This window comes from Sus scrofa, chromosome 1, assembly GCF_054392235.1.
Source record: "Sus scrofa isolate SSC_HxYL_T2T_F1_AM1 chromosome 1, Sscrofa_HxYL_maternal_Yorkshire_Landrace_v2.0, whole genome shotgun sequence".
In the NCBI taxonomy this organism is placed as follows: domain Eukaryota; kingdom Metazoa; phylum Chordata; class Mammalia; order Artiodactyla; family Suidae; genus Sus; species Sus scrofa.
In genome coordinates, this window is record NC_139383.1 from 168,853,847 (window position 1) to 168,881,641 (window position 27,795).

The 27,795-nt window shown below is 44.6% G+C and overlaps 3 protein-coding genes across 4 annotated transcripts in view; 2 read left to right on the top strand and 1 right to left on the bottom strand.

Annotated features, from left to right (window-relative positions):
* The window catches only part of SERPINB11 (serpin family B member 11), a 40,031-nt gene extending 27,876 nt beyond the window's left edge, over positions 1-12,155 (bottom strand). The window contains exons 1-3 of the mRNA XM_085003483.1: positions 12,028-12,155; positions 11,721-11,891; positions 10,657-10,753 (exon numbers count right to left, since the gene is read on the bottom strand). Coding sequence (XP_084859609.1) covers positions 10,657-10,723 — 67 coding nt within the window. The 5' untranslated portion in view covers positions 10,724-10,753; positions 11,721-11,891; positions 12,028-12,155. The remainder of the gene's footprint in view (positions 1-10,656; positions 10,754-11,720; positions 11,892-12,027) is intronic.
* LOC110261631 (serpin B3-like) lies at positions 849-18,095 on the top strand. Its single transcript, XM_085003489.1, has 9 exons — positions 849-1,021; positions 12,016-12,294; positions 12,908-13,101; positions 13,733-13,786; positions 14,987-15,115; positions 15,433-15,550; positions 16,141-16,283; positions 16,614-16,769; positions 17,260-18,095. Exons 3-9 carry the CDS (start codon positions 12,937-12,939, stop codon positions 17,659-17,661), a joined length of 1,167 nt encoding a protein of 388 aa, XP_084859615.1. The 5' UTR covers positions 849-1,021; positions 12,016-12,294; positions 12,908-12,936; the 3' UTR covers positions 17,662-18,095.
* A 4,715-nt stretch (positions 18,096-22,810) lies between these two features.
* LOC110261633 (serpin B3-like) lies at positions 22,811-27,510 on the top strand. 2 transcript variants are annotated; one of them, XM_085003495.1, is made up of 8 exons: positions 22,811-23,001; positions 23,633-23,690; positions 24,852-24,871; positions 24,917-25,015; positions 25,333-25,450; positions 26,041-26,183; positions 26,487-26,642; positions 27,109-27,510. In XM_085003495.1, the coding sequence occupies exons 1-8, from the start codon at positions 22,837-22,839 to the stop codon at positions 27,508-27,510; spliced, it is 1,161 nt and encodes a 386-aa protein (XP_084859621.1). In that variant the 5' UTR covers positions 22,811-22,836. The 2 variants fall into 2 exon arrangements, with proteins under 2 accessions (XP_084859621.1, XP_020955197.1); XM_021099538.2 differs by lacking the exon at positions 24,852-24,871 and having other exon boundaries at positions 23,633-23,686; positions 24,887-25,015.
* The last annotated feature ends 285 nt before the right edge of the window (positions 27,511-27,795 follow it).

The window sequence follows — 27,795 nt, forward strand, 5'->3', positions numbered from 1 at the left end:
TAAGACATTCTGAATTTGCATCTGTAATGCAAATATTCAATGCAGCCTCCTCATCACCTATAAAGATGAGGGCTTTCTCCCCCACCAGCCTAATCCCTGCTGCTAATTATCCTTTATCCTGGGAAATAACTCTCTTGCCATCTGCAGACCTACAGCTTCTGTCTGGAAACATAATCTTTCATTCAGCTGCCTTTCTGGATGTATCATAGCTAGAGCTGCGGGAGGTTGGGTCTGAAATGAAATGGAACATCCACAGTGATAAAACCTCATGTATTTGCTACTCTGTAGAACCCCACAAAACCCTTCTCTGGTAGCCCAGGCCCTGGATTTTAGAACACACTTGGTGGTTTGCTTACCAAGGCTGATTTGCCTCCTGGGTTTCTCAACCTCTCAAAAAATCCCCTCCATCCTAGCCTGGCACCTCCCTCCTCATCTCCATGTTCCTTAGAAACTGCAGTCCAGTGTTCGTGTTAGGGGGTTCAGGAGGCAAAGTTCAGCTTCTCAAAGAAAGGCTTACCCAGAAAATACACAGCTGGAGAGTTGGGGCTTACTGTACACATTCTGTTCATGTTCTGTTTTTTGTTTGTTTGTTTGTTTGTTTGTTTGTTTTTAGTCCCCCACCTGCCACATATGGAAGTTCCTGGGCCAGGCAGTCAAATCAGAGCTACAGGTGCCAGCCTACACCACAGCCATAGCAACTCAGGATCTGAGCCACACCTGCAGCTCACGGCAACACCGTATCCCTAACCCATTGAGCAAGGCCAGTGATCAAACTCTCATCCTCACAGACACTATGTCAGGACCCTAACCCACTGAGTCACAATGGGAACCCCTACTGCACATGTTTTAGATTTTCAACCTATGTACTGAGTAATGCTGAGACCAGGAAAGAGTGGACAGTGTGTGCTATAAGTGTCTGAGGTCTGTGTATACAACAGAGACTTATTTGGAGGGTTAAAAAGAAAAGCAACTTCTCCAGGGCAAGATCCAAGAGGAGTATCTGGAGCAGGAAAGGAAAGAGGTACTTTCCAGGGGGTATGAGGAGTGGAGGTTGGTAGTCAAATCACAGAGGACATGCAGGGACACTAAGCAGTTTGATTAATGTCCCCTTTTTTAGAAAGAGAAGTACAAAATATTTAACATATCCACCTGTAAAATAATAATTAAAAAAGGATTCAAAACAGAAAACTTGATTTAATTAGTATGAGAATACTAAAAGTCTTCAAAACATACCAGACAATAAAAGAAAGGTGAAAGGGAGTTCACTGGTGGCCTAGTGGTTAAGGATCCAGCATTGTCACTGCTGTGGTGCAGGTTTGATCCCTTGCCTGCAGATGTGGAAAAAAAAAAAAAAAAAAAAGAATGGAAAGTATCATGGTCTATGTACATGGGTTGGAAAGAATAATTTTCTAGATTCAAAGCAAGGTGAAGAAAAGACAAGTTTATTGAGGCAAGAGACACTGTTAACACAGCGGGCTGGCTTCTTGATAATCAGGGAAAGCCAACAACAAGCAAGTGTGTAGTCATGTCTGTTTTTATAGCCCAGGGAGAGGAGAGGTCTCTGGCTACACCTGCTGACCTGCTAATTAGTTGGGGCAAGAGGGGTCTTATGATACACTTGCTGGTTGGTTGGGGGCATAAAGGCCCTATAGGGGCATGGTGAGGAGAGGGACACATACTTTTCTTAGTAGGGGTAGGAAGGAGTAGGCCAGGTGGCTCAAGGTGGGGGAAGGGGCATTATAGTGAGACAGGTGGGGTGATGCTAAGAGTCTGGTCATTCTTGTCTTGGCCAGAGGCTTTGAGTTCTATCTCCTTGAAGGGGACTTGAAGTCCAACAGAAGGAGCCAGAAGTCAGTGTGAAGGGATTTAAACAGAGAGAGGAGGAGGATAGGAGAACCAGAGGAAAAAAGGAAAGTTGGAATATGAGCTCTAGGAAAGCTTGGGAAGGAAGAGCCCATGTCTGTCATGTCCCCCTGGTTGAGGTCAGCGATGAGTCCCAGTGTCCTGAGCAATCTTGAGAAAATCCTCTGGGCCTTGTTTTCTGGGGTTGCAAATCAGGCAGTTGGAGCAAAGGATTTTTTAGAGTCCCTTCCCTGTCCTGATCTCATCCCATCTCTGAGGCCTGAAACTGGCCCCCCGCAGTGGCCAGAGCTCAGCAGACCTACTTGTGCTGCTATTCTTCTCACTAAGTGTTTAGCTTGTATATTTTTCACCCCATAAGTATAACTTGTCATTTATTTTGTTTACTGCTGATTTTGCTTTTAAGGTACTTTTTAGTTCCAAGATGTTGGAGCCAGTGGTTATCTCATTACTTGCTTCTCTGAGGTTATAGTACCAGCTATTATTAATGCTCTTAACCAGGCAAGAGAGTCTATGAAGTGTTGAAACCTGAGATTCTGTCACTGTCCCAGTACAGATGGAGAAGTCGGCTCTGGTGCTCCATAGGGAAGAGGCAAACTAGGATTGTTTCCTCCAATTACACAGCACAATGAATAGTGACAAGGTGACAGCAATTGTACCTCATGTTTGTTCAACTCATTAAAGAACAAAGACTACAGAATCCCTGGAGCTCCTTTATGGGAATCAAATAGTGCAAAGGGTACTCAGGCTTTGAGATGTACTGTGTTTAAATAATGGTCCCAGGTTCCCTAGGCAGCTTCACAGAGAATCCACGTCACTGTCTCGCACTTGAGTCTAACCACGTTCTATGTCTGGGCTTCTCAAGTTACTTACTCACATCACTGAATGCGTATTTATCGGCAGATATTGCCAAATGAGTGGTTGAGCAACATGAGGGCAGAATCTGCCTCTCATTTTACTTTTCATCTTTTAGAGAACCTCAGATAAAAATAGCACCAAGTAACCAAACAGAACATACTTGATTAATTTGTTGTGAGGTACCGAATGAACCAGTAACTAATTATAAGGAAGTTGTGTTTGTAGTGCAAGCAGATGCTCTAGTACTGGTCTCTGTCTCCTGTCTTCCCCAAACCCAGTTGGCTCAGTGTTGGGAGAAGTTTGTGGAGGAAACTTGGCTCATCTCCCTCGTTTGACTGTAACTGTAAAATGAATGGATTTCAGCTTATACAAATGAGAGCTGAAAGACACCCCTAAGTTCACTGAGGCCAAACTGCTCATCTTACAGAAGACAAAAAAGAGAAGCTTAAATGTGGCTTATTTGGTTAGGATCTGACTAGGACTAGAACTGGTTAGTAATCAGTTTCCATCTTGACCATTAGAACTCTTTACTTTGTTGACATCTGGATCTTCCTTTCTTTTAACTGGCTGCCTGTGCCCAAGCAAATAAATCCCGTAAGAAATTCTGGGGGATATTCTACTGCCTTTCTTGCTGAAATACATCAGCATATGCTGCAGTGACAACTCCAGTTCTGTAACCCTCTGGGCCGCAAGAGAACTCCCAGTTTGCTATTATTTTATCAGGACTTTTGTACTACTATTTTAGGAGCTATTGGTATGTGGTTTTCTCTCTGTAGCTTTGATATCAAGGCAAGGCTGCCTCTATAGAACAAGTTAGGAAGTACTCTCTTGTCTTCAGTTTGTTGGAAGAGTTTGACAAGGATTTGTGTTAAGTTTTCGGAATTCATCAGGGAATGCCATTTAGTCCAGTGCTTTTCTTTGTTGGGAGAAATGATGATTTTTTAGTCAATACAGAAAAAGACCACATTCCTTTTCATGATCAGATGAGATAATAATCCATCCACCATCCTATTAAAACATTATTCTTTTTCCCTATATCCTCCCTCTCTTAATAACTTTAAGACCCCTAGGAGGTTTACAAAGTTGGGATGGGGGGAGAAGGGGAGGCGAGAGGGGATCATAATTACTTTATTGGGTTTTGTTTTGTTTTGTTTTTTTGCTTTTTGGGCCACACCCGCAGCATATGGAGGTTCCCAGGCTAAGGGTCAGAGATGCAGCTGCTGGCCTACACCACAGCTTCAGCAACGCCTGACCCTTAACCCACTGAGCAAGGCCAGGAATCGAACCCAAAACCTCCTCATGGTTCCTAATCGGATTCATTTCCACTGTGCCACGATGGGAACTCCCCCTTACACTTACTTTAAAGAGGAAACACCAGGAGTCTGTTGTGTCCCCAGGAAGTCTTGGACTCCTTGCTGCAGTCACTACCACATGGTGTCACTAAAAGTGTGGCCAGAAGGAGGCAGCACTTGGTAACATACAGCAACTCCAAGGCCCTAGATCTGAACGCTACAAGAGTGATGTCCAAACTCTTTGCTCAAGAACAGCTCAGAACTTATATTTCAGCCCTCTCACAGTTTTTAGTTGACATTTAAAATTTTGTCCATAATGGAAATAGTTACAAAAGATATAATTTATGTCCTACTATGAATGTTGCTATTTTAAAATGAAACTGTTATACCACACTTTTAAATGCATCTGGTGAACTGCTCTTCAACATAGTTTTGGAAGTCTTAGCCACAGCAATTAGACAAACAAAAGAAATCAAAGGCATCCATATAGGAAGAGAAGAGATCAAACTGTCACTGTATGCAGATGACATGATTCTATACCTAGAAAACCCTAAGGACTCAACCCCAAAACTCCTTGAACTGATTAATAAATTCAGCAAAGTGGCAGGATATAAGATTAACATTCAGAAGTCAGTTGCATTTCTGTATACCAGCAATGAAGCATTAGAAAAGGAATACAAAAATACGATACCTTTTAAAATTGTACCTCACAAAATCAAATACCTCGGAATACACCTAACCAAAGAGGTAAAGGACCTATATGCCGAGAACTATAAAACCTTAATCAAAGAAATCAAAGAAGATGTAAAAAAATGGAAAGATATTCCATGTTCCTGGATTGGAAAAATCAATATTGTGAAAATGGCCATCCTACCCAAAGCAATCTACAGATTCAATGCAATCCCTATCAAATTACCCATGACATTTTTCACAGAACTAGAACAAACAATCCAAACATTTATATGGAACAACAAAAGACCCAGAATCGCCAAAGCAATCCTGAGAAACAAAAACCAAGCAGGAGGCATAACTCTCCCAGACTTCAAGAAATACTACAAAGCCACAGTCATCAAAACAGTGTGGTACTGGTATCAAAACAGACAGACAGACCAATGGAACAGAATAGAGAATCTGGAAATTAACCCTGACACCTATGGTCAATTAATCTTTGACAAGGGAGGCAAGAACATCAAATGGGAAAAGGAAAGTCTATTCAGCAAGCATTGCTGGGAAACCTGGACAGCTGCATGCAAAGCAATGAAACTAGAACACACCCTCACACCATGCACAAAAATAAACTCCAAATGGCTGAAAGACTTAAATATACGACAGGACACCATCAAACTCCTAGAAGAAAACATAGGCAAAACACTCTCTGACATCAACATCATGAATATTTTCTCAGGTCAGTCTCCCAAAGCAATAGAAACTAGAGCAAAAATAAACCCATGGGACCTCATCAAACTGAAAAGCTTTTGCACAGCAAAGGAAACCCAAAAGAAAACAAAAAGACAACTTACAGAATGGGAGAAAATAGTTTCAAATGATGCAACTGACAAGGGCTTAATCTCTAGAATATACAAGCAACTTATACAACTCAACAGCAAAAAAACCAATCAATCAATGGAAAAATGGGCAAAAGACCTGAATAGACATTTCTCCAAGGAAGATATACAGATGGCCAACAAACACATGAAAAAATGCTCAACATCGCTGATTATAAGAGAAATGCAAATCAAAACTACCATGAGATACCACCTCACACCAGTCAGAATGGCCATCATTCATAAATCCACAAATAACAAGTGCTGGAGGGGCTGTGGAGAAAAGGGAACCCTCCTGCACTGCTGGTGGGAATGTAAACTGGTACAGCCACTATGGAGAACAGTTTGGAGATACCTTAGAAATCTATACATAGAACTTCCATATGACCCTGCAATCCCACTCTTGGGCATCTATCCGGACAAAGCTCTACTTAAAAGAGACACATGCACCCGCATGTTCATTGCAGCACTATTCACAATAGCCAGGACATGGAAACAATCCAAATGTCCATCGACAGAGGATTGGATTCGGAAGATGTGGTATATATACACGATGGAATACTACTCAGCCATAAAAAAGGATGACATCATGCCATTTGCAGCAACATGGATGGAACTAGAGAATCTCATACTGAGTGAAATGAGCCAGAAAGACAAAGACAAATACCATATGACATCACTTATAACTGGAATCTAATATCCAGCACAAATGAACATCTCCTCAGAAAAGAAAATCAATCATGGACTTGGAGAAGAGACTTGTGGTTGCCTGATGGGAGGGGGAGGGAGTGGGAGGGATTGGGAGCTTGGGCTTATCAGTCACAACGTAGAATAGATTTACAAGGAGACCCCGCTGAATAGCATTGAGAACTATGTCTAGATACTCATGTTGCAACAGAAGAAATGGTGGGGGAAAAACTGTAATTGTAATGTATACATGTAAGGATAACCTGACCCCCTTGCTGTACAGTGGGAAAATAAAATTAAAAAAAAAAAAAAAAAAAAAAAAAATAAAAAAAAAAATAAATGCATCTGGTGAAATCTAGCCCTATGATACTCACTATCAAACATTTTCAAAACACATAAGTTGCTTAACTTTTGAATATCATTCCTTCTTACATATAAATTGTATTTTCATTCCACCTTCTCCAAAGACTTTTTACATGTTAAAGTCTTTTTTTATATAAATTTGTCATCCTTCTTCCCAATGACAGTATTTATAAAATTAAGATATGAAAGATTGTTATTTCCCATTACCCCATTTCTCTAAATATTTCATAGGTCTCTTTTTTTAAGATTTTTACTTTTTCTATTATGGTTGATTTACAATGTTCGGTCAATTTCTACTGTACAGAAAAGTGACCCAGTCATACACACACACACACACACACACACACATTATCTTTTCTCACATTATCCTCCATCATGTTCCATCACAAGTGACCAGAAATAGTTCCATGTGCTATTCAGCAGGACCTCATTGCTTATCCACGCCAAATGCAATAGTTTACATCTACTAATGCCAAACTCCCAGTCCATCCTGCTGCCTCCCTTGGCAACCACAAGTCTGTTCTCCAAGTCCATGAATTTGTTTCTTTTCTGTAGATATGTTCATTTCTGCTGTATATTAGATTCCAGATATAAGTGAAATCATATAGTATGATGTAAAATGAAACAAGAATGGATTCAGCTGTTGCCAGTAAAATGTCCCCCAGCCCTGAAAGCAGTTAGGACAAAGTGGAAAACAGTAAAGGGTGGAGAGGTAATGGATTATTAATAAATATTAAGGAATAACATATAAGATGGAAGGCAGGCATATGATGAAATACCTGGAGGGCCAGAAACTTAGAGTGTTGGGACAGCTAAATAACAATGGCTAGAAAAGGCAGTAGGAATGAAAAAAAGAGAGAGAAAAGAGCATGTTTCCAGGTTCCATGGCATGAAGATGAGGTAGTAAGAAGCTGCCTCTTAGAAAACAACAAGCGACATGAAGTCATGGGGAAAATCTATATTTCAGATAAAGCGAGGAAGAAGAAAGACAGTGCTGGGAAAAGGGAGTGCCTGCCTTGGTTTTTCTGGGCAGCAGAATAGGAGTGGCAAGATGAAACAGGGAGTTATACGAAACCAACAAGGAACAGCAGTGGGTTTCACTGGAAGCGTGAAGTAGGATGACTATCTTGGGTAGAATTGGAAGTGTGGGAATGGGGGGGAGTTATATGAAATTTTCTCAGTCATCTTTGATAAACCTACATATGAGACCAATACCCTAATGCTTTCTATATCTCACTGTAGTTGGTTCTTCTCTGAGAAAATTAAAGCAAAGCTTTTTAAATCCCTTCTGATGTTATTCCATGTCTACATGTAGCTATAACAATATCTGTATCTATAGGGAATACAGATATTGGCAGATATCCTATTATTAGTTGCTTAAAGGGTCTCCACTAACCAGTTCCCCTATGATAGGCATAACCACATATGTGGTAAGAAGGAAGAAATGAAATGCTCCCTACGATGTGCAATTTAATAATGCTGACCCATCTTCATGCCCTTCACAAGGAAGTGAGGTTTAGGAAAACAGAGGCATTATTTCTTAATCAACCTATAAAAGTATTAGAAATTGCAGGATGGTTCCTGAAGGTGTGATTTCCTCTTGAGTTTTATTGGGTTCCTGGATACCTGGGGCCAATGTGTTGGTGTAGATTTAGAAAATTCCCAAAGATATAAGTTGGAAATTACTGACTTGCAAAATCTCCTGAGAATGATGAGTCTTCCATGACAATGTATGACATCAGGGTGTCATAATCTTGTCTATTACATGCCACAATTCAAAGACAAGAGAAGAAAGTATGATATGGTTTCTTTTTGAACCAGCCCAATATCTCCATAAATGTAACCAAACTTCTGGTCTTTATCAATTAGTGCCTTTTCCTCTAAGACAAACTGCATGAAAAATCTGGTTAATTCTCAGAAGAATTTAGTCCTAGTTGAAAGTTCCCCTGAAGTCCGTTTGTCCTACTCTGCTCCCCTATTTCCTTCCCTGGGCCCAGGCTGAGTGCTTGCTGCTCTCCTATGGGGGACGGATCCCTTTATCTTTGAGCCCAAAGAAACCCATCCTGACCCAGGAACCTCTTCTCTCTCTGTGACAGTGCCTGGTGAGGCTACTTGACTAGAAGCTCCTATTGCTCATGTTTGTGATTTTTTTTCATCCTGGGTATTTTCTCTTATATTTTCTTCTATTTTTGGACTTACTCCTTCATCAGAATTCCAATAGCCTTCATCCTCCCTCAGCTCCATCCAGTATCAACTAGGGAACTTTCATCTATAGCATCATTCAGGGATCACTAGACACATATTGATAAAGGAGACTTAAGAGCAGCAGGGCCTGGAGTCAGGGGATCAGGCAGAAACATCTTTCACTTTTAGAACAAAGATCCTCTACTCTCTTCACCTCGTTTCTCCACCCCTGTGCTCCTGGAACCTTGTTATAGGTGAATCTTCCTGTGAATACACAGTGGGCTCAGATAGAAACTCTGCTCCTAGCAGGTGTTAAAAAAGACCATAGACAGTAACAAGTGCTGGAGATGTATAGAGAACCAGAATTCCACACAGACAACTTCTGTCTTATTCTGGTGGGAATATAAATATAAAATGATACAGAGACTGTGGGAGGCAATCTGGCAGTACTTCCAAATGGAGATGTGCCATAAGACCCAGAGATTTCACTCTTAAGTATATGTCTAAGAAATTAAAGCATAATGGACACAATGAAATTTCTCCATTAGAGTTCATGTCAGCATTATTCACAACAGCCAAGGACTGGACGCAACCCATGTGTACATCCACATATGAATGGATTTTTGAAAAAGAGGGGTATTACCCAATGGAACATGATGTAGTCATATAAAGAAATGGAGCACAAATACACACTGCAACATGGAGGAACTTTTAGAATCTTATGCTGAGTGAAAGGAGCCTGATATGAAAGGCCACACTCCCTTTTATATGAAATATCCAGAATAAACACATCCATGGAGAGAAGCAGACTAGTGGTTTCCAGAGACTGGAGAGAAGGAAGACTATGTTGGGAGAGTCTTTGGGGAGTAATGAAACTGCTCTGAAATAGATCGTGGTGATGATTGCACAACCTTGTCCATGTACTAGAAGCCAGTGATTTACACATGGTTAAAAGATGAATCTTAAACCACAGACATCTCCTGGAATAACAGGGGATTGACTCAAGCACACCTCCAGGATTCCCAAATGCAGAAATGCTCAAGTATCTTATACCAAATGGCAGATACCCTACATACATTCTCCTCTATACTTTAAATTATTTCTAGATTTCTTATAACACCTAATACAATGTAATGGCTTTGTAAATAGTTGTAACTGCAATGTCAAATAGATACTGGTGTGGCAAATTTGAGTATCATTTTTTGGAACTTTGTGGAATTTTTTCCAAATGATTTCCATCTGGTGGCTTGAATCTGTGGACACAGATGGCTACTGGGTGTGAATTATGTTTCAACTGGAAAGTCAATCCAGAGTATAAACATCCTGCTCCTGATGGCAGGGGAGATAATGGGCCAGATGCCCTGGAAATACAGCCCTCTCCCTATGAAAGCCACGTCTCAGGGTGCAGGGTACTCTGGGGGGGGGGAAATTTTGGGGTTTTTTGGCCACCTCTTTTCCCTCTCAAAGTTATTCATTTCTATATATCCCAGCTGGATAGAGCAGTTTGGGAAAATGGAGGGTCGGGTAGGATTTGATTCTTTCTCTGAGACATACACTGAGAGAAAACCACACAGTTCCATTCCCCACTCACTGGTCCTGGTTGTCTCTGGATGGAGCCTGAAAGGGTGTCTGAAACCCCACATTCCCTCCTACTGACTGGGGGGCCCACAGAGAAGAGTTTTAGAGACACATTCCCGCCCCCTCAGATTTTGTATCAGGACATTAATTCTTTTGAGAGTGAGGAAGAAACAGGTTTTCATTTAGACACAAGAAGATATGTCATTTAAAGCCCAGAGTCTGTCTCACATAGTGTGGGCAGTGAATACACAGTTACCTTTATGAACCAGCTACCTGCCTGGATATCTCACCTGTGCAATTCACTACCCATAGAAACCCAGGCATTTGTTCAGCCATCCTGTGCCTCCTTTCTGTCATCCAGCAAGTGGGGAAAACAAAGGCACCAGCCTAAAGAGGGTATTAAAGAGGAATATGTGTAAATACAGATCTCTTCTCAGTAAAATTCAACAACTTTTAGTATTATTCTGCTACTGGAACCCCAAGTACATGAAAAGAATGAGGCTCCAGTGATGAGATCCTTAACCACGACACTCAAAGACTCCTTTTCCTGCCTTCTCTCACAGGCATTTGACACGGTTGTCCAGACCATGAATCTGAAGCTGGGTTGCTAATTGGCAAGCAAACTGAGAAATGTCATGATTCTGGGGCTCCGATGAATTTTCTCTTTGTTTTTTTTTTTTTTTTCGGTCTTTTCTAGGGCCAAAACCGCAGCATATGGAGGTGCCCAGGCTAGGGGTCGAATGGTAGCTGTAGCTGCCGGCCTACGCCAGTGCCACAGTAATATGGGATTCGAGATACATCTGCGACCTATACCACAGCTCAGAGCAACGTAGGATCCTTAACCCACTGAGCCAGTATTGTAATTTTAAATACAAGGATGAATGAGAGGAGTTCCTGTCGTGACACAGTGGTTAACAAATCCAACTAGGAACCATGAGGTTGAGGGTTTGATCCTTGGCCTCACTCAGTGGGTTAAGGATATGGCATTGCCATGAGCTGTGGTGTAGGTCGCAGACACGGCTTGGATCCTGAGTTGCTGTGGCTCTGGCATGGGCCGGGGGCTACAGTTACCATTCGACCCCTAGCCTGGGAACCTCCATGTGCCATGGGTGCAGCCCCAGAAAAGAAAAAAAAAAAAAAAAGGAAAGAAAAGAAAAGAAGATGACTATTGCAACCTAAATGGCCCCTGTTTGTATCAGTAATTCCTCTCACTGAGCACATGTTAACACTGCAAGGGAAATGGGCTTCCCACTAACTAGAAATCACAGAACACCTGAGAGTGGCGGCAAGGGGTGTGGAGGTGGCGGCGGGGGACACTGCCAAGGTCCAGCCTTTAGGGGAAGGCAAATCGTACCTGTTCTCCACTCGTTGCTGAGACACTTCGCCAATATCACTCAGGCTGAGACTTCAAACTACCTTCCTGATCCGACAGAACAATGACTGAGGCAAGAGACGTGTTGACCAAGACCTTTCAGAACATCACGTAGAAAATAGAAGCTTTCTAATAGTCTGTGTTGTAAGTGGCCTGGAAGACAATTCCGCACGTAAAAGAGGCAGATTTGGTTCAAGGGTTGTTTTCAGTCTCCCGAGCGTGGGAACTCAGGGTATGTGAGGAAGCTGGACTCTAACTTTATTCTCATTGTTATTAGGAAGACACCTACCTGCATTGTCCAATGAGCCAGTGATTGCAGGTCGCGGTTGCTTCTGCCAGAGAAAAGGAAATACGAGGTTGTCTTTCCTCATGGAGACCTCATGCTCACGAAGGTGACGGTAACCTGGTGAAGAAATCAAAAGTTGATTCACTTGAAATTCCACCTGCTCTGAGGAATGGGAGGTGGCAAGAGGGAGGTATATATTCCGAATCTGACTGTTCACTACGCACAGGCTTACAGGCTCCCTGCCCGCCTCGGCTTCCTCCAGGAGTACAGGTAAGGGCTTCCTGCAGCTCTGACAACTACAGGCACCATTTCTGAAAGTCACGCCCATAATGTGTTCTCTACCATGCATCGACATGATTATGCATGGCTGTATGTTACTTCTCCTGCCAGGACAGTAGTAAAATAATAGTTTCATCTGCTCTAACCTTTAGGTACTTTATTTACTTCCAAAAACCCTCCCAATGCTCCCTTGGGAGCATGGGCGATGGGGGTGGAGCGTGGTCTGCACCCACAGAGCCTTCGAGAAAAAGGCGGAGAGGTGCCTGATGAGACGTGGCTGGATATTGTTACATCAATCTTTGTCCTGGTGTCTGCAACAAAGCATTTTCTACCCAGGATGGGTACAACCGGGAAGGAAGAAACGATAAAGATGTTCGATTCGTTTTTCACAAACCTTTACTTTAAATGCCAATTTCAATAGTCTTCTAGCAATGAGATATTTCCACGCACAATTTCTAAAGGCTGGAAAAGTAAACAGAAGAAAAACATTAGTTGCCAGAAGGCCACAACCCACATGGAAGGCATTTATTTTAGGACAATTTCATTACAGGCTAAGCTTCCCTTCAGTGAATTTCATTGTAAAAGGAATCTGATGCTTTTCCAGGAGTTCCAGACCACATCGAGCCACCCACCATGAGCTCTCTCAGTGAATCGATCATCCAGTTTGCAGTCGACCTGTTCCAACAGATCAGACGATCAGAGGGCGGAAACATCTTCTATTCCCCTCTTAGCATTATGTCAGCCTTAGCCATGACTTACTTAGGGTCCCGAGGACACACTGCATCAGAAATTCGAAAGGTGGGTGGCAGCTTCCTTTCCTTTGAACACTTGGCATTGCTTTCTCTGTTGGCTCGTGTGCAGGGATCACAGATCTGGCTGTGCCCAGGGGTCCCCCAGAAGGCTGCAAGCATCCCCATGACTGGGTGGCTCAGAGCCGGGTTGGGGGGGTCATACACTCTCCCCCAGTGGTCCCCCCACCCCCATCTGCTTCCCCGTGCCCAGCTTCCTTGGAGGAGCTGGGGCGAACGCCTGCAGTTGCCTGACAACCAGTGGTGAGGCTCATCAAATGGAAGCGTCCAGGTAGAAACAGGCATTGGCTAAAGTCCGTGGGTGACATCTTTACGTGTTTCCTCAGTAATGGATGAAACATAAGTGAGGATTCTTTGAAATGGCTGGTGATCAACCAGCTTTGCTCTGTTGTTCAAGGAGCAAATGCTCAAACTGTGATTTATTTTATTCTTATGCCTTTATTTCTTGATTGTTTGTATTTTGGTTTGGTTTGGGCTTTGGTCTTGCTTGTCTGCCTGGCTCCGTCCTTCCTTCCTTCCTTCAATCCTTCCTTCCTTTCTTCCTTGCTTTCTCATTCTTTCTTTCGTGTAGGTAAAACTTCGGCCTAAAATGTCTTTGTCCCTCTTCCTGTCTCCTCCAGGCCCTCCACCTCAAGGAACTCGCGGAGAATGCAGAAGGAGCTACAGCAGACCTTGTGAGTCACAGATCACTTGGGTCTAGAAGGAGGCCACATGTCCAAGAGGGTCAGCGTTTAAACGGAGAATTTCAGATAAACTGGGAAAAGTCTATTTCTAAGGAACTCTTAGGCAAAATAGATTGGATAGTGTTGTTCCTCATTTCACATTACATATTTATTCATCTCGTGTATTTGTTCTCCTGAGAGGAGATTAGCATCTGCTTGACAGCATAAGCTCCAGAGCTGGAAGAGGTAGCTTCAAATTCCTGCTCTGCTGGTTAAGAATGGGGAATGTGGCAAAATACAATTCCTTTGAGCCACCGTGACCTCATCCCAGTGAACTTGGGGCAATAAAAGGTCTGCTTCAGAGAACATGCAAGTACGTGCAAAACAGGGAAACCGTGCCTGGAGTACTAGAGGCCCCGATCAAGGTCATGTATTGTTACTATAGAACAACCATAATGATCATAATCACAAAAGTGCTGCCCAAATTGCAGGATTTTAATTAAATCATACATTGCATCGAGTAGTAATAAGACACCCAAGTATAATTTGGGCCATGATTTTGTTCGAAAGGTATGGGTTATCGCCGAAATAACCCAAAACTCTTAGCTAGCGAGGGGCAGCGTCTAGCTTCAGACAGTCCTGAGGTGAAAACTTGGCTCCACGGAGCAGTTTCTTAATCCTGTGAGCTCTTACATTTTCATGGAAATGGAATGAAAGGCTTCGAAATGCTGATGGAAAGCCTTAGCAGTGAACCTGCACAGGGAGGGTGACCACCACAGTGAACAGTCACAGAGCCCAGTCGAGGTGTCTTAGCAGGTAATCCCACCAAGCGTATGACAGGGCATCATGTCATAACACAGGAAAATGTACTGGGAAGGACCCAATGTGATCCTCGCCCCCAAGGAGCTGGAGCTTAGCTGGGAAGCGCACTTCCAATCGTTTGAGACATTAGGAGACATCCAGGAGTGGAATGGTGCTGCAGCTCTAGTTCAGGAGAGAAAAGGTGTCAGAGCAGGAAGAAAGAATTACCGGGAAGAGTGAACATAAGGATGCGGAAAGACATTTTCTGTAAACTACACCACACATCCAGGAATAACAACAGACATCATCCACGGGGATACCAAACGCTAGGCGTGGATCTGACAGATTGATTCAGGTCTAGTCCTTACACCGACAGAGAATCCAATGAACTCATTTGTTTGCTGTCTGAAGGTTGGAAGGGCAGGAACTGTTCACCGTCAGTTTCAAAGGCTCCTGACGGAATTAAACAAACCCACCAATGCCTACGAGCTGAGCGTTGCCAACAGGCTCTATGGGGACAAGGAGGTTTCGTTTTCTCAGGTGAGTTTCATGGCGCGTCGCATCTCCGGTCTGGGTACCGGGTCCTCTGTCCCCGGACCGCCACATGGGGGACGGGGAGGCAGTTGAGCCCGGCTGACCCACATGGGCAGCATTTACCTGAGGTGCATCAGGGTCCCTGACCACAGCCCCACCCATGGAGGGTCCCAGAGCCTGACAGCCCACCAGCGAAGGGTGAGGTTAGCCATTGTTTTACGTAATCTACTTGGTCATGGCTGAACATAATTGAATTTGGGGGTGTTTACCTAGTTACTGATCAATGGCCCTCAATTCCTCCTTTCATCCTTCCCACATCGAAGGACTACCTGGAAAACGTCAAGAAATTCTACCTAGCCAGTGTGGCGTCTGTTGATTTTGTAAATGCTGCAGAAGAAAGTCGACAGATGATCAATTCCTGGGTGGAAAGCCAAACTAAAGGTACAGTATAGGAGACTCTCTCACCGAAGAGCCCCTTTCAAGTCCGGAGGTGTGTGAACCCGGTGCTGGCCGCTGCATGGGGAGCCAGGAGATGGAGTGAGATGACACTGCGGCAATTGCTTCCGCATGTTGAGTTCAAATGCGAGGAGTTAGGAAGAAAGAGAGGAAGGAAGGAGAGGAGAATGAACGGAGGGTGGAGGAACAGAGAGAGAGAACAAGCTAACTGAGGAGGCTAGGGAGGAAGACAAAGTGGGAGGCAGGGAGGGAGGGAGGGAGGGGAGGAGGAAGGAAGAAAATTGGGTTGTGGAAAGACGAGCCGAAGCCAGTTCGTCCGTGTTCAGAGTGAGGTGGCTCATGTCCCCACAGACAGAGACTCAGACCCTCCCAGGCGGAAGACGACGTGTCAGCCTGAGGGCGACTCCATCAGGCTGGTGCCCCGAGGAAAGCTTCACCTGGTGAACTCCTGGGCCTTGTTCCCTAATGCAGTGACCTGTGTGAATACTCCATGCTCAGCTGTAACGTCCAGAGCATCTTCCAGACAAACCACTTGTGCCTTTCATGGCAGACCTTTGATTTTCTTTCTTTGGCAGGAAAAATCAAGGATCTGTTTCGCAAAGGCATTCTGAGCAGCTCCACCACTCTGGTTCTGGTCAACGCGATCTATTTCAAAGGGCGGTGGCTCCAGGAATTTAGGAAAGAAAATACTTCGAAAGAAAAATTTTGGCTGAACAAGGTATTGTCTATAAGTTATGTACAGTAACGTCAACATAGCTAGTTGTGAAAGCTGAAAGCTACACACAATATTTGACTACTGTAGAAACCCTCGTGGAAAGTCGCATTTGTTGAGGCTGTATTTTATTCTCTTTTCAAACCACTTTAGCTTTTTAGGCTGCGAGTCTTGATGAGACTCTTGTCTCTGATTCACAAATTTCCCAGAACATCTGTTAGAAGGTGAAGGTGTTTGGTATCACGATAGTATGCTATTGTTGTTGTTGTTGTTGTTGTTGTTGTTGTTGTTACTTACTCTCCCTTGGCATTTTTGTGCCACATCGATCTATTTCAGGATACAAGCAAATCTGTGCAGATGATGAGAGAAACCAGAGCTTTCAAATTTGCCTCACTGGAGCATTTGCATGTCAAGGTCCTGGAAATACCGTACACAGGCCAAGAGCTAAGCATGCTGTTGCTGCTGCCAGATGAAGTAGACGGTCTGCAGAAGGTAAGACCTCGTTCCTCCAATGCCCCTACCACTGTTTAACGTCCGAGTGGTACAACGCTGGTACCGGCTGTTCGTGGAAACAGAACGCAAAAGAACTGAGGTCTGCAAAGGAAATATGTCATGATCTGGCAGCTTGAGACACAAAGATATATATATATATATATATATAGAGAGAGAGAGAGAGACAGAGACAGAGACAGAGACAGAGACAGAGACAGAGACAGAGAGAGTCATGTTTTTACAAAATAAGTTTATTTAATGGTTCTGCTGATCATATGTATAAAACACCAACGATTCAGTTTATTACATGCAATAGCACTGTGTAAAATACATGATAAGGGCATATATGTTATATATAAAATATCACTGAATCTCCTGTACTTACATTTATTGTTAAAGTAAAGGTTCCGCACATGATTCGATCCAATGTTAAGCTGGTTCCACGTCCGCTGAGAGTTTTGCCGGTTGTTCCTTTTTTCCATTGTTACAGCTTGAAGAGGGACTCACTGCTGAGAAGTTGCTAGAGTGGACGAGCTCGCAGAATATGAAGGAAAGCCAAGTGGATTTGCACCTCCCTCGATTCAAAGTGGAAGAGACCTATGACCTCATGGCCAAGCTGAAAGCCCTGGGGATGGTGAGCGCCTTCAGAGCAGATGCCGACTTCTCGGGCATGACCAGGAGATACAGGCTGGTGATATCCAGCGTGGTCCACAAGTCTTTTGTGGAGGTGACTGAGGAGGGCACGGAGGCCGCAGCAGCTACAGGTGTTGTTACTGGCATGACATCAGCACCATTAAATAACCATTTCCATTGTGATCACCCTTTCCTGTTCTTCATCAGGCACAATAAGACCAACAACATCCTCTTCTGTGGCAGAGTCTCCTCCCCTTAGATGTGATTAGCCAGCGGCTCCTCTAGGGTGACAGTCACAGGGTTGTTCTGTTCCAGCGATCGCTGAAAATAACAGGTGCTCCTTGATTCCTGTGCCTTCCCATCTCATAGCATCACTAAGAATGTAAAGGTTGAAACAGCGTGTCTTTCTGTCTCTCTCTTTCTACAAACCCATGCAAACCTCCTTTATTTCCCAACAATAACTCCCCTTTGGACAAAATGTTCCAGATATGATAAAAAGGATGTTTCAACATGCTGTCTTCACCTCGATTTGAAATAACATATCTGCTCTCTCAAAAATCGTTATCTACTACTCCAGTCTACTCACCTAGACACCCACAGTTATTTGAATCTAGGTGATACCTGGGACTCTTACTTGTCAAGCTTGTTTGGTTTTATGAAGTACATGATCAATAAAACAGTGACTTAAGCATATCGCTTGTTGCCTTTCCCTTTTTTGTGTTTGCTTTCTTCCATGTCAACAAAGTGGACGTGGTCCACCACACATAGTGCAGATAACTTGGAGGTAACATCAAAACATAAACAGAAAAATTCAAAAGAAGGGTAGAGCGTGATGATGCTGAAGAGGTAGGCTGCAGGCTGCTACCGGACCATGAGAGGCTTTGTAGCCCATGTTAGGCACTTTGCATTTTTATCCTTAAGAAGTTAAATGAGGAGTTCCTGTTGTGGCTTCGTGGAAACAAACCAGACTAGTATCCATGAGGACATGGGCCTTGGTCAGGAGGTTAAGGATCTGGTGTGGCTGTGTCTGTGGCACAGGCTGGTGGCTACAGCTCAGGTTAGATCCCTAGCCTGGGAACTTCCCCATGCCTCAGGTGTAACCCTAAAAAGACAAAAGACAAAACAAAAAAAGGTAGCTAGCGGCAAGAAGAAGAGCCTCAAGAGACAGTATAAAGAATAATAAGAAAGGAGGGCCTAGAACTGATCTTGAACTATGCCAACAGATGAAGATCAAGTACCGACGATTTTTATTTTCTAGAACATTGGTTTCCTTAGGGGACTCATTCCAAATCCTTCCCAGTCAGTACTCAATGCCAGCTGATTGCATAATCCATGAATTTTGGAGCATTTGGAGCAAGGTCTAAATTTTCTTCAGTAGAATTCGGCAGCCCAAGAACAGAGCAGAGGAAGCAGATGCTTCCTCATTAAGTGTGAGATGTGGTCAAGGGAACTGACAGACAGATGGCCAAGAGAGTAAACCAGGCCGTGAGCGGGCTGGGCGGGGAATGAAAGGCAGGGAGACTTGCCTTGATGAACAGAGAGGCCTGGGGACATTTAATGAGGTCGAAACAAAGAAATGACGGGAATGAATTTGTGAGGAAGATGAGAGAACCAGAAGTTTGGCCCGGGACATGGGATTTTCAAGTGTACTGTGAATTAGGACATTTTAGGTAAAAAAGGTCAGAGTGTGACTCTGTGTGGGAATTAATTTCTAAGGGCTCAATGAACTTGAAACTGGTATGGAGTGGTTGGGTTTTGCGGGGGGGGGGGGATGGTTGCGGGGGAATTCCTTTCGAAAAAGTGATTGTTAGAAGGTCTTATACCACAACTTTCAACTACTTTTTATTTTAGTTGGGCTTTCAAAGGAACGTTGTAAGTGCAGATGAGTGAGGACAAAGGCTCATAGGCATCTGCGTCACATCAGGGAGAGGGCAAGTGTGGCATCTCTCTCTGGGAACTGAAGAGCTTCGCCTTTGTTCTAGGCCCGTCCGCAGAACCAACCGTTTGCCCGACATGGCAGCCACGTGAGAGAAATCGAAGGGAAGTCCAACGCCTGTGTATCTTTCTTTTTAAAGCACTAGATGACAATGCATGGACTAAAACCATACGACGAGGCCATACCGATACAAAACAAATAAGTGACTCTATTGAAAGTTTTAGAAGGAATGGATGTTACCTGCTGTCCGAGTCCCTCCCCACAGAATACAACGTCATGGCTACTAGAGTGGCCAAAATTTAAGTTTAAATTTTAACAACTGGCTATAGCAGAGTTCCCGTTGTGACTCGGGGGTTGGGGACATGACGTTGTCTCTAGGGAGGATGCAGGTTCGATCCCTGGCCTTGCTCAGGGGGTTAAGGATCCGGCACTGCCAGAAGCTGCGGTGTGGGCCACAGATGTGGCTCCAATTTGACCCCTGGCCAGGGAACTTCCATGTGCTACTGGTGCAGCCATTTACAAAAGAAAAAGGGGACTTCCTGTCATGGCCCAGTGGAGGCGAACCTGACTGGCATCCATGAGGACACAGGTTTGATCCTTGGCCTCGCTCAGTGGCTTCAGGATCTGGTGTTGCTGTGAGCTGGGGTGTAGTTCACAGGTGCGGCTTGGATCCCCCATTGCTCTGGCTGTGGTGTAGGCCAGCAACTACAGTTCTGATTGGACCCCTAGCCTGGGAACCTCCATATGCCATGGGTATGGCCCGAAAAAGACAGAAAAAGAAAAAATCTGGCTGTATCAATTATTGGAGGGAATGGGCAACAACAAGAACTCTACCACACTGCTGGTGGGAAAACAAAAAGGCGTAGACATTTGGGAAATACACTATGGTAATTTCTTGTAAAAATTAAACATTTACTTAACATGTGATCCAGCAATGCCACGCCTTCATAGTCGCCTAAGAGGACTGAAAACATGTCTACACAGGTCCTTCCTGTGTACAGATGTTCAGAGCACCTTTACTGATAACGGCCAAAATTTGGGAAACAAACAAACAAACAAACAAACAAACAACAAAACCCCTCAAATCGGCATCAGCGGGTGAATGGAAAAACAGTGGAATGTTACTAAGCAATTAAGGGGAAGAAATTACTGATTCCTGCAGAGGCATGGATGAAGCTGCTAAGCACTATGCTGTGTGAAAGAAGCTCCAGAGAAGGAGGACACGTTACCTAAATCCACTTGCATGAAGTCCAACCTGACAGCTGAGTAGTGCTTTCCCGGGGCTGGAGTTGAGGAGGAAATTGATCATAAAAGAGTCGGTGAGGAATTTCTGGTTGAGGTGAACGCTCCATAGCCTGCCTGAGTGGTGATTAAACAGGTCTTTGCATTTGTCAAAAGTCTTTGATGTGTACACCTCACAATGTGTCACCCTCATTTTATGTAAATTGTGCCTCAAAAAGTGGACAGGGAAGGAGGAAGAGGAAGAGAACTGGCCAAAATGCACATGGTTGCCATTGCCTCTGGAAGTACTTGAGGGGAAAGAAAAAAACAAAAACTTCTTAATATGTTTTTAAGAACAACGCCATTCTTACCGACTTTTGACCCATCTTCAATTTACATGCATTTTTAACCATATTTAACTATATGCCAATATCCCTATCGTAAAGATCAAGAAATATCATGAAACTGCAAATTAAACAATAAATTTCATAAAAAATAAAATCAGATGAAATTCTGTCATTTGAAATCTATCCAGTTGCATTTACCGATAGTCAAGAGGTTAAAAAATACCTATGCTTAAAATTTAGTTGGAGAAGGAGTTCCTGTCATGGCTCAGTGGTTAACAAATCCGACTAGGAACCATGAGGTTGAGGGTTCGATCCCTGGCCTCGCTCAGTGGGTTAAGGAGCCAGCATTGCCTTGAGCTGTGGTGTAGGTCGCAGATGCGGCTCGGATCCCGCGTTGCTGTGGCTCTGGCTTGGGCCGGCAGCTACAGCTACCACTCGACCCCTAGCCTGGGAACCTCCATGTGCCATGGGTGCAGCCCCAGAAAAGACAAGAAAAACAACAGCAAAAGCAAACATAAAAGTAGAATGCTGCCACCCAAATGGCCCCTGTTTGTATCAGTAATTGCTCTCACTGAGCACATGTTAACACTGCAAGGGAAGTGGGCTTCCCACTAACTAGAAATCACAGAACACCTGAGAGTGGCGGCAAGGGGTGTGGAGGTGGCGGCGGGGGACACTGCCAAGGTCCAGCCTTTAGGGGAAGGCAAATCATACCTGTTCTCCACTCGTTGCTGAGACACTTCGCCAATATCACTCAGGCTGAGACTTCAAACTACCTTCCTGATCCGACAGAACAATGACTGAGGCAAGAGACGGGTTGACCAAGACCTTTCAGAACATCACGTAGAAAATAGAAGCTGTCTAATAGTCTGTGTTGTAAGTGGCCTGGAAGACAATTCCGCACGTAAAAGAGGCAGATTTGGTTCAAGGGTTGTTTTCAGTCTCCCGAGCGTGGGAACTCAGGGTATGTGAGGAAGCTGGACTCTAACTTTATTCTCATTGTTATTAGGAAGACACCTACCTGCATTGTCCAATGAGCCAGTGATTGCAGGTCGCGGTTGCTTCTGCCAGAGAAAAGGAAATACGAGGTTGTCTTTCCTCATGGAGACCTCATGCTCACGAAGGTGACGGTAACCTGGTGAAGAAATCAAAAGTTGATTCACTTGAAATTCCACCTGCTCTGAGGAATGGGAGGTGGCAAGAGGGAGGTATATATTCCGAATCTGACTGTTCACTACGCACAGGCTTACAGGCTCCCTGCCCGCCTCGGCTTCCTCCAGGAGTACAGGTAAGGGCTTCCTGCAGCTCTGACAACTACAGGCACCATTTCTGAAAGTCACGCCCATAATGTGTTCTCTACCATGCATCGACATGATTATGCATGGCTGTATGTTACTTCTCCTGCCAGGACAGTAGTAAAATAATAGTTTCATCTGCTCTAACCTTTAGGTACTTTATTTACTTCCAAAAACCCTCCCAATGCTCCCTTGGGAGCATGGGCGATGGGGGTGGAGCGTGGTCTGCACCCACAGAGCCTTCGAGAAAAAGGCGGAGAGGTGCCTGATGAGACGTGGCTGGATATTGTTACATCAATCTTTGTCCTGGTGTCTGCAACAAAGCATTTTCTACCCAGGATGGGTACAACCGGGAAGGAAGAAACGATAAAGATGTTCGATTCGTTTTTCACAAACCTTTACTTTAAATGCCAATTTCAATAGTCTTCTAGCAATGAGATATTTCCACGCACAATTTCTAAAGGCTGGAAAAGTAAACAGAAGAAAAACATTAGTTGCCAGAAGGCCACAACCCACATGGAAGGCATTTATTTTAGGACAATTTCATTACAGGCTAAGCTTCCCTTCAGTGAATTTCATTGTAAAAGGAATCTGATGCTTTTCCAGGAGTTCCAGACCACATCGAGCCACCCACCATGAGCTCTCTCAGTGAATCGATCATCCAGTTTGCAGTCGACCTGTTCCAACAGATCAGACGATCAGAGGGTGGAAACATCTTCTATTCCCCTCTTAGCATTATGTCAGCCTTAGCCATGACTTACTTAGGGTCCCGAGGACACACTGCATCAGAAATTCGAAAGGTGGGTGGCAGCTTCCTTTCCTTTGAACACTTGGCATTGCTTTCTCTGTTGGCTCGTGTGCAGGGATCACAGATCTGGCTGTGCCCAGGGGTCCCCCAGAAGGCTGCAAGCATCCCCATGACTGGGTGGCTCAGAGCCGGGTTGGGGGGGTCATACACTCTCCCCCAGTGGTCCCCCCACCCCCATCTGCTTCCCCGTGCCCAGCTTCCTTGGAGGAGCTGGGGCGAACGCCTGCAGTTGCCTGACAACCAGTGGTGAGGCTCATCAAATGGAAGCGTCCAGGTAGAAACAGGCATTGGCTAAAGTCCGTGGGTGACATCTTTACGTGTTTCCTCAGTAATGGATGAAACATAAGTGAGGATTCTTTGAAATGGCTGGTGATCAACCAGCTTTGCTCTGTTGTTCAAGGAGCAAATGCTCAAACTGTGATTTATTTTATTCTTATGCCTTTATTTCTTGATTGTTTGTATTTTGGTTTGGTTTGGGCTTTGGTCTTGCTTGTCTGCCTGGCTCCGTCCTTCCTTCCTTCCTTCAATCCTTCCTTCCTTTCTTCCTTGCTTTCTCATTCTTTCTTTCGTGTAGGTAAAACTTCGGCCTAAAATGTCTTTGTCCCTCTTCCTGTCTCCTCCAGGCCCTCCACCTCAAGGAACTCGCGGAGAATGCAGAAGGAGCTACAGCAGACCTTGTGAGTCACAGATCACTTGGGTCTAGAAGGAGGCCACATGTCCAAGAGGGTCAGCGTTTAAACGGAGAATTTCAGATAAACTGGGAAAAGTCTATTTCTAAGGAACTCTTAGGCAAAATAGATTGGATAGTGTTGTTCCTCATTTCACATTACATATTTATTCATCTCGTGTATTTGTTCTCCTGAGAGGAGATTAGCATCTGCTTGACAGCATAAGCTCCAGAGCTGGAAGAGGTAGCTTCAAATTCCTGCTCTGCTGGTTAAGAATGGGGAATGTGGCAAAATACAATTCCTTTGAGCCACCGTGACCTCATCCCAGTGAACTTGGGGCAATAAAAGGTCTGCTTCAGAGAACATGCAAGTACGTGCAAAACAGGGAAACCGTGCCTGGAGTACTAGAGGCCCCGATCAAGGTCATGTATTGTTACTATAGAACAACCATAATGATCATAATCACAAAAGTGCTGCCCAAATTGCAGGATTTTAATTAAATCATACATTGCATCGAGTAGTAATAAGACACCCAAGTATAATTTGGGCCATGATTTTGTTCGAAAGGTATGGGTTATCGCCGAAATAACCCAAAACTCTTAGCTAGCGAGGGGCAGCGTCTAGCTTCAGACAGTCCTGAGGTGAAAACTTGGCTCCACGGAGCAGTTTCTTAATCCTGTGAGCTCTTACATTTTCATGGAAATGGAATGAAAGGCTTCGAAATGCTGATGGAAAGCCTTAGCAGTGAACCTGCACAGGGAGGGTGACCACCACAGTGAACAGTCACAGAGCCCAGTCGAGGTGTCTTAGCAGGTAATCCCACCAAGCGTATGACAGGGCATCATGTCATAACACAGGAAAATGTACTGGGAAGGACCCAATGTGATCCTCGCCCCCAAGGAGCTGGAGCTTAGCTGGGAAGCGCACTTCCAATCGTTTGAGACATTAGGAGACATCCAGGAGTGGAATGGTGCTGCAGCTCTAGTTCAGGAGAGAAAAGGTGTCAGAGCAGGAAGAAAGAATTACCGGGAAGAGTGAACATAAGGATGCGGAAAGACATTTTCTGTAAACTACACCACACATCCAGGAATAACAACAGACATCATCCACGGGGATACCAAACGCTAGGCGTGGATCTGACAGATTGATTCAGGTCTAGTCCTTACACCGACAGAGAATCCAATGAACTCATTTGTTTGCTGTCTGAAGGTTGGAAGGGCAGGAACTGTTCACCGTCAGTTTCAAAGGCTCCTGACGGAATTAAACAAACCCACCAATGCCTACGAGCTGAGCGTTGCCAACAGGCTCTATGGGGACAAGGAGGTTTCGTTTTCTCAGGTGAGTTTCATGGCGCGTCGCATCTCCGGTCTGGGTACCGGGTCCTCTGTCCCCGGACCGCCACATGGGGGACGGGGAGGCAGTTGAGCCCGGCTGACCCACATGGGCAGCATTTACCTGAGGTGCATCAGGGTCCCTGACCACAGCCCCACCCATGGAGGGTCCCAGAGCCTGACAGCCCACCAGCGAAGGGTGAGGTTAGCCATTGTTTTACGTAATCTACTTGGTCATGGCTGAACATAATTGAATTTGGGGGTGTTTACCTAGTTACTGATCAATGGCCCTCAATTCCTCCTTTCGTCCTTCCCACATCGAAGGACTACCTGGAAAACGTCAAGAAATTCTACCTAGCCAGTGTGGCATCTGTTGATTTTGTAAATGCTGCAGAAGAAAGTCGACAGATGATCAATTCCTGGGTGGAAAGCCAAACTAAAGGTACAGTATAGGAGACTCTCTCACCGAAGAGCCCCTTTCGAGTCCGGAGGTGTGTGAACCCGGTGCTGGCCGCTGCATGGGGAGCCAGGAGATGGAGTGAGATGACACTGCGGCAATTGCTTCCGCATGTTGAGTTCAAATGCGAGGAGTTAGGAAGAAAGAGAGGAAGGAAGGAGAGGAGAATGAACGGAGGGTGGAGGAACAGAGAGAGAGAACAAGCTAACTGAGGAGGCTAGGGAGGAAGACAAAGTGGGAGGCAGGGAGGGAGGGAGGGAGGGGAGGAGGAAGGAAGAAAATTGGGTTGTGGAAAGACGAGCCGAAGCCAGTTCGTCCGTGTTCAGAGTGAGGTGGCTCATGTCCCCCCAGACAGAGACTCAGACCCTCCCAGGCGGAAGACGACGTGTCAGCCTGAGGGCGACTCCATCAGGCTGGTGCCCCGAGGAAAGCTTCACCTGGTGAACTCCTGGGCCTTGTTCCCTAATGCAGTGACCTGTGTGAATACTCCATGCTCAGCTGTAACGTCCAGAGCATCTTCCAGACAAACCACTTGTGCCTTTCATGGCAGACCTTTGATTTTCTTTCTTTGGCAGGAAAAATCAAGGATCTGTTTCCCAAAGGCATTCTGAGCAGCTCCACCACTCTGGTTCTGGTCAACGCGATCTATTTCAAAGGGCGGTGGCTCCAGGAATTTAAGAAAGAAAATACTTCGAAAGAAAAATTTTGGCTGAACAAGGTATTGTCTATAAGTTATGTACAGTAACGTCAACATAGCTAGTTGTGAAAGCTGAAAGCTACACACAATATTTGACTACTGTAGAAACCCTCGTGGAAAGTCGCATTTGTTGAGGCTGTATTTTATTCTCTTTTCAAACCACTTTAGCTTTTTAGGCTGCGAGTCTTGATGAGACTCTTGTCTCTGATTCACAAATTTCCCAGAACATCTGTTAGAAGGTGAAGGTGTTTGGTATCTCGGTAGTATGTTGTTGTTGTTACTTACTCTCCCTTGGCATTTTTGTGCCACATCGATCTATTTCAGGATACAAGCAAATCTGTGCAGATGATGAGAGAAACCAGAGCTTTCAAATTTGCCTCACTGGAGCACTTGCACGTCAAGATCCTGGAAATACCGTACACAGGCCAAGAGCTAAGCATGCTGTTGCTGCTGCCAGATGAAGTAGACGGTCTGCAGAAGGTAAGACCTCGTTCCTCCAATGCCCCTACCACTGTTTAACGTCCGAGTGGTACAACACTGGTACCGGCTGTTCGTGGAAGCAGAACTCAAAAGAACTGAGGTCTGCAAAGGAAATATGTCATGATCTGGCAGCTTGAGACACAAAGATATATATATATAGAGAGAGAGAGAGAGAGAGTCAGAGACAGAGACAGAGACAGAGAGAGTCATGTTTTTACAAAATAAGTTTATTTAATGGTTCTGCTGATCATATGTATAAAACACCAACGATTCAGTTTATTACATGCAATAGCACTGTGTAAAATACATGATAAGGGCATATATGTTATATATAAAATATCACTGAATCTCCTGTACTTACATTTATTGTTAAAGTAAAGGTTCCGCACATGATTCGATCCAATGTTAAGCTGCTTCCACGTCCACTGAGAGTTTTTCCGGTTGTTCCTTTTTTCCATTGTTACAGCTTGAAGAGGGACTCACTGCTGAGAAGTTGCTAGAGTGGACGAGCTCGCAGAATATGAAGGAAAGCCAAGTGGATTTGCACCTCCCTCGGTTCAAAGTGGAAGAGAACTATAAGCTCATGGCCAAGCTGGAAGCCCTGGGGATGGTGAGCGCCTTCAGAGCAGATGCCGACTTCTCGGGCATGACCGGGAGACGCGAGCTGGCGATATCCAGCGTGGTCCACAAGTCTTTTGTGGAGGTGACTGAGGAGGGCACGGAGGCCGCAGCAGCTACAGGTGTTGTTACTGGCATGACATCAGCACCATTAAATAACCATTTCCATTGTGATCACCCTTTCCTGTTCTTCATCAGGCACAATAAGACCAACAGCATCCTCTTCTGTGGCAGAGTCTCCTCCCCTTAGATGTGATTAGCCTCGGCTCCTCTAGGGTGATAGTCACAGGGTTGTTCTGGCCAAGCGATCGCTGAAAATAACAGGTGCTCCTTGACTCCTGTTGCTTCCCATCTCATAGCATCACTAAGAATGTAAAGGTTGAAACAGCGTGTCTGTCTGTCTCTCTCTTTCTACAAACCCATGCAAACCTCCTTTATTTCCCAACAATAACTCCCCTTTGGACAAAATGTTCCAGATATGATAAAAAGGATGTTTCAACACGCTGTCTTCACCTCGATTTGAAATAACATATCT